This window comes from Triticum dicoccoides, chromosome 2B (assembly GCF_002162155.2).
Source record: "Triticum dicoccoides isolate Atlit2015 ecotype Zavitan chromosome 2B, WEW_v2.0, whole genome shotgun sequence".
In the NCBI taxonomy this organism is placed as follows: Eukaryota; Viridiplantae; Streptophyta; class Magnoliopsida; order Poales; family Poaceae; genus Triticum; species Triticum dicoccoides.
Genome location: NC_041383.1, coordinates 28,459,072 through 28,470,225, shown reverse-complemented (window position 1 = coordinate 28,470,225; position 11,154 = coordinate 28,459,072). Strand labels below are relative to the sequence as shown.

Sequence of the window (11,154 nt, the reverse complement as noted above, 5' to 3'; positions counted from 1 at the left end):
GGTGGCCAACGGGAAAGAAGGGGATCTGAAGGATGAAGGTGACCTGCGCAGGGTTAGGGCTAGCGGGCGGCGGGATCTGAAGGAGGAAGAAGGGGATCGGGAGAAGCGTGAGGCGTGCGATGCGCTTCGATCGAGTGGCCCGCACGGACCGGCGGAACGGTTCGGCCGGCGCACCGTTTCTAAACACTTCCCTTTCAGAATATACCAGGAAAATAAGAAAACCTGGAATTTAGGAATATCAAAGCTGTCTCCATCCAATCTACTCCGGTGTGAAGTTTACCGTTGACCTTCTATACCATAATCCCGTGTGGGTGCCCTTCGGGCTTGAGCTTCAGCACCAATTTCTGAGCACACCGTAAGCATCCATCATCGCCATTGGGGTGGCAGAGTTTGCGGGGAGAGTCAACGCGAAAATGGATCTGGTGGTGGGAGCCTCGCAATCCACCGTGAAGTCTCTGGTGAGCAAGCTGGGCAGCCTGCTAGCCCAGGAGTACGCGCTGATCCGGGGCGTCCGCGGCGACATCCAGTACATCAACGACGAGCTCTGCAGCATGCAGGCCTTCCTCACCAACCTCGGCACCGGCGACGAGGACCACGACGCCCAGATCCAGGACTGGGCCAAGCAGATCCGCGACATCGCCTACGACATCGAGGACTGCGTCGACGACTTCGCCCACCGGCTTCCCGACGACCCTGGCGGCGGCGGCGGCGGCTGCTGCTGCTGCTCCTCCGTCAACGTGTGGGTCCACGGCATCCTGACGTGGTATCCTCGACGCGAGATCGCCGTGAAGATCGCCGAGCTCAAGAGCCGGGCCGAGCACGTGGGCACACGGCGTGCCAGGTACGGCGTCCGCGACCCGGATCCGAGCAAGGTCGCGGGGAGATCTGCCGGCGAGGCCGCATATCTCGCCGCCGAGAACCAGGTGTCAGGCTATCAGCTTGTGGGCGTGAAGGAACCCGTGGGCATGGCTGAAGCCATCAGCGATCTCGAGCGCTGGGTGAAAGATCCCAACAAGGCGAGGCGCGTGCTGGCCCTCGTCGGATTCGGTGGCGTGGGCAAGACCACCATCGCCATGGCGCTGTACCGCAAATTTGGGGGTCAGTTCGAGCACCGGGCGGTGGTCACCGTGTCTCAGAAATTCGACCTCGCCGCTGTGCTTCAGAGCATACTGAGCCAAGTCATGCCGCAGGTGGCCGTCAAAGAGGAGCAAGGCAGAAGGCCGGCCAAAACTGGAACTCTTGAGAATCAACTCCAGAAAGAGCTGCAGCGGCATCTGAAAGGAAAGAGGTACTACGATCCTCTGTTTTTGTCTATGTGATACAGTTGTGTGTGATTACCCGTTTCAGTTCATCGTTCTATGAATTAGGATCCGAATTTCTTACTTGTAATTGTAATACATTAGCTATTATTTTGCATGGAATTGTTGGGACAGGTCTGCAACAGAATGATGTATTTTGTACTTCCACACTGGCTAGTGTTATATCTTCATATGCGCTCTGTTCTGTCATATCTTTCATAATGATAGTCTTTTTGGGTATCTTTCATAATGATAGTCTTTTCATAATTCCTTTCACAATGCAAAATTCTTCCGATTAATTGTTTGTTGCATAAAAGCAGAAATAGCAATTGTAGTACATACTTGGATTTTCAGCTTAATTTTGCCAAAAAATATCCAGTTCTGTGCCCAGAAACTACATATACAACAAATAATATGAAAGGACTTCCTTGATGTGGACAAATTATGTTACGATATTACATTGTGTTTACTATTAGCAAGTTTTAAGAGCACCATGTTTGGTTTATTTTCCTTGCCAGGTACTTCCTCGTATTTGACGATATATGGTCAGCGTCAGCGTGGGAGATAGTTCGAAATTGTTTACCGGCTGATGAAGTTGGCAGTATCATTGCTGTCACTACCCGATTTCAAGCTGTTGCTAGGACATGTGCCCGTGACAAGAAAAACGACCTTCTCCATCAGGTTGATCATCTCCCTGACGAAGAAAGCAAAGCTCTATTTCAAGAAAGTGTGTCCGAATCCAAAGACATCAAAGATGGTCGTAAAGACCTGATGGACACTCCGATAGATTTGGAACTATGCAATGGTCTACCTCTGGCCATAGTTACCCTTGCTGGTCTGGTGGCATGCAAACGGAAGGAATTTGGCGAACTGTGGGAAGAGATACATAAATCCCTACCCCCAAAGTCAGTTAACTGCCATACCCCGGAGGGAGTTACAAAGATACTCAGTTTCTGCTACAATGATTTGCCCGGTGATCTCAAGACTTGCTCCCTGTATCTGAGTGTATTTCCAAAGGCAAGCAAAATTAGCAGAAAGCGGCTGACCCGCCGGTTGATTGCAGAAGGTTTTGTGAGTGAGAAGCATGGGCAGAGTATTGAGGAACTTGCAGAGACATACTTCAATCAGCTTATTAGAAGGAAAATAGTACGAGCTGTGGAGCACAGCAGCAATGGGAAAGTGAAGACCTGCCAAGTTCATGACATGGTTCTTGAGTATATCATATCCAAGTCAAGTGAAGAGAATTTCATCACTGTGGTTGGTGGGCACTGGCTGATGCCAACACCAAGGAACAAGGTCCGGAGGCTATCCTTGCACAACAGCGATGTCAAGCACGTGAAAGATACAATTGGCAAAATCAACTTGTCTCATGTGCGATCAGTGACCGTGTTCGGGAGCTTGAACCAGTTGTCTTCCCTCTCTTTCAAGTTTGGAATAGTGCAAGTGCTTGATCTTCAAGGCTGCAAGGGCTTCAAGAAGCATCATGTGAAAGCCATATCCAAAATGCTGCTTGTGAAGTTCTTGAACCTCCGGAGGACAGACATTAAAGAGCTTCCTTCCAAAATTGGAAGGCTCAAGCATTTGGAAACTCTCGACATACGGGAGACAAATGTCAGAGAACTGCCTGATTCTATTGTCCAGCTTGAGAAGATAAGTGACATACTTGGGGGAAACAAACACACACGAGAAACACTCAAGTTGCCTCAAGAAATTGGGAAGAAGCCAATGAAATCCCTCCGTATACTTTCAGGGATTGAGATTGTTGGAGGATCTAGTGGTATGCCGGACCTCCATGAGTACACCGGGTTGAAGAAGCTTACCATTTACAAGCTCAACATCCAAGAGAAGGATCCAAGCTTCAAAACATTTGTTTCCTCCATCGAATACCTTGGTGGCTGCTCACTCAAGACTCTTTCCATTGATGATGAGGCCTCAGACTGGCTCAACTCACTAGATTCTCTGACTTCACCTCCCAAGTACCTCACCGGGCTTGAGCTGCACGGCATGCTGACCAAATTTCCCCAGTGGATCCAGCAACTGAGCGACCTCAGCAAGTTAACTCTTTCCATGACAGTCCTCCGGACTGACACTCTCGAGCTTCTGAGCAAGCTACCATCGTTGTTTTCTCTCACCTTCTCCTTCAGTGCAGCAAAGGAGGTTCCATACTTGGGTGACATCCTTCACAAGAACAAATCTGACTCTGAAGGTGAGATCGTCGTCCCAGATGGAGGATTCGAGGCCCTAAAGCTGCTCCGCTTCGCCACGCCTGTCCTGCCCCTGCTGATCTTCTCAGAGAAGGCCATGCCGGTGGTCGGGCGGCTTGAGATGAGTTTCAAGGTGCTGGAAAGTGTCTTCGGCATGGACAACCTTGCCGGACTCCAGGAGGTGCATCTGCGGGTGAGCGACAAGGCTAGTAAATTCACCAGGTCGACGCTAGCTCGCCTGGTAAAGCAGGCAAGGAAGTTCGCCAAGGCGCCCAGGGTAGTAGTTGATGAATACTACGACGGATTCAAATAAGTAAATAAAATTGTACCAACCTGACTGTATTAGTGTTGTGTTCTTCCACGAGCATTTATTTGATCGTTCACCGACAATTCCGTTCTGCTTGTACCAGTCTGACTGAATGACGACGATGATTTACGATTCCTTGTTTGATCGCATTTTAATTGTTCATCATTTTGAGTGATTACGACTTATGCATTTTGGTATGCATGCAGCTGTAGACACTTGAGAATATATTTTTTGAGTAGCATAGTAGAAACGCACATGCTCACAACATGCACGCACACTAGAGGGCATGTACTCCATCTGTTCTAAATTATTTGAAGATCTATAACTCTGCTGTAAGTCAAACTTCTTTATGTTTGGCCAAGTGTGTAGAAACAAATGCTGCTATTTAGAAGATCAAATATATATCATATGAAAAAAAAATTATGTTTAATCCAATGAAACTAATTTGATGTTGTAGATGTTGACATATTTTATTAGACTGATCAAACATAAAGTTTGACTTACGAACAAACCTAAAACTTCAAGTAATTTGGAATGGAGATGCTGATTTCCACTGTTCATACTTACTTGTGAAAGGAAATCGAGTCAAACTAGCTTTGCGTGTGCTTCTACGTGCCTTGTACACATCAAACAGAGCGATCTTAGCCAAATATGTTGAGATATATCATATATTCCATAGAATTGTTGAGGACGTTCAAGCAGCAATTAGCCTTTGCAAGAACTAGTACAAAAATCCATCCATCAATTTTCCCCTTCAGTTGAATTTGGTTTCGTAGACACAGAAACATATTGAGTTGGCGTCATCCATCCACCAATTTCCCCCTTGAGTTGATTTTGGATTGAGCTCTTGCGAGCTACCCCGGTTTAGACCATCGTTTCTGGCATCCGACAACCTGAGAATAGGATCATCATGTTCCATGTGCACATAATTGAGACATAGAGCAGTGAGCTAGCAATGCCAATAATTATCGGCACCGTTAACAATCAGTGGGAACCAAGAACCAGAGCATCATCATCCTCCGTAAATTAGTAGCGGCAGCAATCACTAGTGTCTCATTTTCTCTTCTGTAGATAATAAGTAGCAGAAGCAATCACTAGCTAGTGTCTCATTTTCTCCAACGGCGCTCTCAGAGGACTCGATGCCCGCCACGCACGCGCCCGCGGTGACCGCGAACACGAGCGCCCGCATGCCGGCCTGCATGGTAATGCGCCGAGCAGGAGGAGCACGCAGCCGGCTGGATCCGGTTGGTCTTGGTCTTAGTCAAGCGAGCGAGCGAGCGAGCAGCCGAGCAGAGTGTACGTACGTTGCGGGGGCCTATATATGCCAAACTTAGGGCCTGTTCGCTTCAAAGGATTTGTAGACTTTCCAAAGGAATGTTCATTCCATAGTTTTCAGTTCCTTCACTAGCGTTCGGATCAAGGGAATCAGCTACAGCGTTCCTATGGAAAAGTTCGTAAACAGTGGTCATTTTACAGGAATCTAAACATCTGGTCTGAACCAATTTTTGGGCGGAGGCCCGAGGCAAGCCAACTCGCAAGCCAAATAAAATATTCCTTTCGCATGGGTGGGAGAGAAGCAATACCAGCATGCAGCGGTTAGAACACTTGGTGCCTGAATAAAATACTCAATACTGTTGCATCAGTAGTACGGCTCCTTTGCTCATGCCTCTAGACAATTTCCTGTGAACCGAACATCCTTTATTCTTCTATATTGCGAACTGCAGGAATGTACTGTACAGCCAACCGCATTCCTATACTTTTTTACATCCCTTTGTTTTTCTTACCTGTGTATTGAACGGGGCCTTAACTTGTGGAAAGCCAACTTTTGAAGGGGTCTTCCTCGTTCTCCAGCAGCCCCGGAAGGACTGTGATCCAGTGACTTGCCATCTTTTCGACCGTCTGATCGAGAATCAATGGCTGAACCAATCGTAAACAGTACCTTATCAGATTTTGCTTTTGTTATAGGTGCATAATAAGCATTTAGTAAAGTCAATCAGATTTTACTCTCTCTTCTCCCCTTCCTTCAGTTCTGCCTGAAAAGTGAAAACTATGTAGAGGCTGGCAGATATTGCAGGAAATAGCATGTGAAGTATAAAGAATTTCATGGCACAAGCAGAAAATGCTACTCCCTCCGTTCACTTTTGTAAGTCATTTCAGACAGTTTAAAATGGGTTGTTTTGTACATTGCCTGAAATGTCGTCAAGGTCTTATAAAAATGAACAGAGGAAGTAGTAGTTTACACAAGTTCTGCCATGCGACAACTGATCGCTACTGTACCAGCCTGATTCTGGTGCTGCCGCGCCAGAATTATTGGTACCGACCGTATGCATGTCGCAATCATCCTAACAATTAATTAACGCCAAAGTCTATACCAACCATATTTCTCCATGCATAAACATTGCTTCTCTTCTACAAACAAATCGATCGGCGATGCGTCAAGCATGTCGGGGGGCGAGTCGGAGAAGATGGTAGCGGACAGGGTGTGAGCTCGTCTGGTCTGGTGTACAATAGAAACATATCCAAGAAACAAAAGAATCATAGTTCGACACTCTTTGAAGCAAAGTGTCCGTACAACAAACACATGTACGAGAGAATAAGGAATCATATTGAGCAGATCCTGATAATGAGAAGCAAGCCCACGTCATACGAGACCTTGATAGAATTAATTAGCGGTAGCGCGAGGTGAAAGTGGCGCCTCGTTCAGGGAAATCACATGTTATCTGGCCGAAGCCGAACTACCTCGCCAGCCATGTGAGCACCACACACAAGCCATCAGACATGGCCACACAAAGAATGCACCACCGTTGGTGGAGGAAAGAGGGCACTGCTTCTTGGTGGAGCATGGAGTCGCCGCTCGGAAGCAGGCACCATGCTAGGGTAATGGCGGCATGGTCACCTGATGACTGGAGCGAGGGGCACCCAGGCGCATGGCGCACCGGCGTGGTGCGTCTCACTGGCACACGGGCGGGGGATGGTTCATGGCGGAGAGGTGAGAGCGGCGAGAGGATTGGCGAGGTCGGCGGCATGGGAGCAGGCGATGGAGACGAGGAGGAGCGACGGGCGAGTTTGAGGGCAGAGATTAATGCGGGTGGGATTGTTTTTTTTTTTTTTGAAAGGAAATGCGGGAGGGATTGTTGGAGAGGACGTGGCGAGATAATCTGAAGGGGCTGTTTTGGAAACGCGTCGAGGTGGGGAAGCATTAGGCCTCGTTTGGTACAAGAGTATTTGAGAGGTTATGGGAGGAGGGGATTTGGGAGGATTTGGTGAATCCCTCTCTTCCACCCAATCCTCTCAAATCCTCTCCTCAATCCTCCCAAACCCCTTCTATTTGGTACACAGGGATTGATACAAAGGGTTTGCAAAATTAGTATATTATAATTAACGATGCAATTTTTACAACTTCAAAAGCTTCAAAAGCTAATAGAAGAAATGTACTTGCAACAATGGGGCAACTAGATTACGCAAAATAACAAAAAGGCTCGTATAATCTGTTGCATGTACTATCAACTGTTCACATTAAATGTTACATGCATACATGCCACAGTCCAAATGAAAAATACAAGATGTTCGATCAACGAAAGTCAACGATTCATTACAACATAAATTTGATCGACAAATGCTCCGAGACATGTTTGCGGGCTACACGGTGTGAAGGAGACTTGTGGCAGCAAAGTGGTCACCCATCTTCCGCGAGATCAGGTCCCTATAAAAAACAGATGAATTGGTCCAAGGGTTAGATGTATTTTGAGTAAATGATATTAAAGCTCGCACTGCGATCTTGCCGCTGAAAACAAAATTCAGTGTGAAGTGACCCTATCTGGTCAAATAAAAACTTTCCTTCCTTAGTCTGTACATCTCCTGTTATCTGTTGGCACCCAAACATCAGATCAAAAAAATTAAACAGAAAAAGTAGTACACAGGTACAGCATGATGATGGAATTAAATCAAGACCTAGGTCAATGGTGAATTCAACGAAATCGTCAAAGGCAGAAGCACAAGGTTCATAACAAACACACAAAAAATCTCAAGCAGAATGCAGAGTTAAAATTCAAACACCTGGCATCTTCCGAAGTGAAGCAAAGCATATTTGAAACTAACAAGAATATGTCTGGACTTCTAAAATTCTCAGAATGTGTTAAAAGCTCGCAATGAAATATTGCCCTGGATGTATGTATATTTATTTCCTTCAAATTCAAACAACTATTCAACGAAGCTCGCAATGTGGACTATTTCCTTGCTGGCTAGAAAGAGCACTGCAAAGAAACTGTAATGAATGATCAGCTACTGAAGATGAGGTAATACATCCTCCACTGCCTCTCTGGTTGCAGTCTCCAAGAAAGATATCAACAACATAAACCCGACTCCATAGTTGAAATCCTGTTGGGCAAACTTATTTATTTATCTGATATTTTTAGGCCGAGTTGCACAAAAAGGAAGATTTTGCTAGTAGTAATAAAGTACTGCTTTCTAAACCAAACTCTAGAGTCCAGCACATGAATGGAACAAGTACATGCTGAAACAAAGAAGTACAGTACAGCTTAAAACGGCTTCTCCCTGCAAGTTGGCGCAAGCAGATCAGCTTAAACCTGTTGTACGCATACTAGTGTTGTGAGTTGTGACAACATAATCAAGCAATACTATACTACAAGGTCCATGCATTTTATCAAACTTCCAAACAAGCTAACAACAAGATTATATACCAAACAACATATTTCACTGCTAAACTCTTGGAATAATGAAGAGACGGTAGCATTAGTCGCAAGTGTTGTAGATTTGCAAGTTCAGATGACTATCGTTAAATTAGGAGAGAATGATAAGACTACAAGATCTATGAAGTACTCCCTCCATCCGGAAATACTTGTCATCAAAATGAATAAAAGGAGATGTATCTAGACGTATTTTTAGTTCTAGATACATCCCTTTTAATCCATTTTGATGACAAGTATTTTCGGACGGAGGGAGTAGGATATAGTACTTCGGTTAAGACTTAAGAAACAAGGTCTAGAGGCCAAAAAGCTTGTGTACATTACCGAAGTTAGGCGTGAGAACTGAATCCCAAGACGGAAGTAATTCATCCACCCCCACAATAATCGAAGCGGCAGGCTGTCAAAATAAGAACATATCAGCAACAAGTAAGATGACATATACCATACTTAAATTGCTAACTTCAAGTCTGGAAATATAAGCCTAAGAAATTATCAGGAGTATGTAGTCTTTTGCATTCTTTCACTTGAAATGCTTTCAGACAGACGAGGCCTAAGAATTTGCCCTTGTATTCAACCATGCAAGACAACAAAAACACATTCCAGCAAGTGATTCCATGACATAGGTTCATAAGCATTTCAAACATCAGTCATAAAAATGTAGATGGTTATGCAGATATCTCATGCGGCTCAGCCACGAAAGCGAAAGCTTCTCGCAGCACCACCGACACAGCACAATAGATTGGTTAACTAATTAACAGCTCTGCACCACACTTCAATCACCATCAACATCAGACCATCACCATCAGACAGCTCTACATTCAGATCCCCCGCAAAAAAAACATCATTCAGCATTCATAATGCAGTATGCATTCAGAATCTCCACTCACAGGACATTCAGAACCAGTAAACACTATGTACAGCAAATACTCACTACGCATTCAGAATCCATGCTGTGTGAACATGCATGCATTCAGAATCCACTCACAAGAAAAGAAATTCACAATATGCAGAAACAAAGAAGGATCACAAAATGCGGGTTCACATTCGCAGCAACATTCCCGTCTAGCAGTACATTGTCCAACACAGTACGGACGCAACACCATATAAGTTTTTACAAGAAGAATCCAAAATAAAAGAGCCTAGAAACTTCATATATACATGAACTACGATGATAGAATTAGCAGCCAGTTGATCGACCAACTTTGCTAACATCCTACGGTACGTACTAAATATAGGCCCATTCTGGGTGACATGCACTGATCTCTTGTCGACCGTTGAGATGAGGGATTGCTTCTCCATCAATTAGGCCGGGGACGTCACCACAACCCAACAAGTCATCCTCCTTTGCATCAACTACTAACAAATCTTGACATCTCCGGCAATGGACATTTGAAACATGGATTCTCTCCTAACAACTATGCAGAGCACTCATCCATTTCAAATAAAATGAAATAAACATCTCATTCTATAGAAACACAATATTGCTACAAACTGTCAATCCTCCTAGATCCATTAGACCATCACCATCACCATCAGAAAATCACGGCAATCTCGTCGGGTAGGGTTAGGGTCGATGAGTGGCTAGAAAAGGACAGCGTTCTTGGTGAGCTCGCCGGCGTCGATGACTTACCACCGGGGAGAAGGCCAGTATGCTGGAGGAGTAACGCCGGCGTCGGGCAGAGTCGGGCGGCGTCGGGGCGTCGGGCGGCGTCGGGGCGTCGGGCAGAGTCGGGCGGCGGCGTGGGGCTCCTCCTCTCGTAGGCGGGGCTCTTCCCCTCGGTGGCGGCGGCGGCGGCGTCTCTTCCTCTCGCTGGCGGCGTGCGATGGGACGAGCGATTCCCTGAGTCGCTTGACGAGGGTTTCGAGTCGCGTGGGTTCGCGTGGTTTCGCGTGGATTGGAGAGGATTAGCCCATACAAACCACCTGTAACAAATGGGCCAACGTGGTTTCTGGGGGTTTCTGGCCCACGGGAGGAAAATCCTCTCGAAACCCCCTCAACCCACTCGCGCCAAATGAGGCCTTATAGACCGTGAGATTTACATGGAATCGATGGAACACGAATGGTCTGACGAATGGCTTTTACCAGACATCTGCTAACAAGTGTTTTCCTAGTAAAAAATGTCAACTCTCGCACAACTCAGCCATTGTTTAGTTAGAATGATGAAAGTATTCTAGAATGGACGTGCCATATATATATGCAGCTGCAAAACTAAAATCACTTGTGTCCAAGTAGTATAACTTTCCCCCATGGAACACAACACTGTCGATCCGGGCGGCTAGTCGCTTGTACAGGACGCTCCAGGCGGCGGCTTTTGAGGCCGCCAGAAGAACGTCTTGTACGCCCCTATGTTACCGTAAGGTTAGCAAGCGATCTCCATCCAACCCGACGACGAAGGGGCAAGCGGGTCGCCGAAGAGGAATACATTTGTAACTGAATTTAAACAAGGGAGCGGGATCTGGGGGTTGGACAAAGGCTCCCACAGTACAAAAAAACTCTCCACTCACGCCCCGAGAGGCTTGTTTTTCGCCGGATTTGGTTAAAGTTGAGCCCGTCGATAACACCCCAAACCCAGCCCTCCGGGGGGCAGCTGGGGACGCCGACGCTACCTTTTTGCCTTATGTGGCCCACCTGCAGCCAC

General features: G+C 46.4%; 1 protein-coding gene and 1 long non-coding RNA gene across 2 annotated transcripts; one reads left to right on the top strand and one right to left on the bottom strand.

Annotated features, from left to right (window-relative positions):
• The first annotated feature begins 286 nt into the window (after nt 1-286).
• LOC119361933 (disease resistance protein Pik-2-like) lies at nt 287-3,967 on the top strand. The gene is made up of 2 exons (XM_037627105.1): nt 287-1,288; nt 1,817-3,967. Exons 1-2 carry the CDS (start codon nt 414-416, stop codon nt 3,813-3,815), a joined length of 2,874 nt encoding a protein of 957 aa, XP_037483002.1. The 5' UTR covers nt 287-413; the 3' UTR covers nt 3,816-3,967.
• Nucleotides 3,968-7,266: 3,299 nt separating this feature from the next.
• On the bottom strand, nt 7,267-10,451 carry LOC119366929. Its single transcript, XR_005176143.1, has 3 exons — nt 10,146-10,451; nt 8,840-8,912; nt 7,267-7,512 (listed from the first exon to the last, which is right to left on the bottom strand). It is a non-coding gene; the product is annotated as an uncharacterized LOC119366929 (long non-coding RNA).
• Nucleotides 10,452-11,154: the final 703 nt, after the last annotated feature.

Coding starts and splice junctions, on each gene's coding strand:
- LOC119361933 (XM_037627105.1), top strand. CDS start 414: ATGGATCTGGTGGTGGGAGCCTCGCAATCCACCGTGAAGTCTCTGGTG. Junction 1,289..1,816: donor CGGCATCTGAAAGGAAAGAG/GTACTACGATCC, acceptor TTTCCTTGCCAG/GTACTTCCTCGTATTTGACG.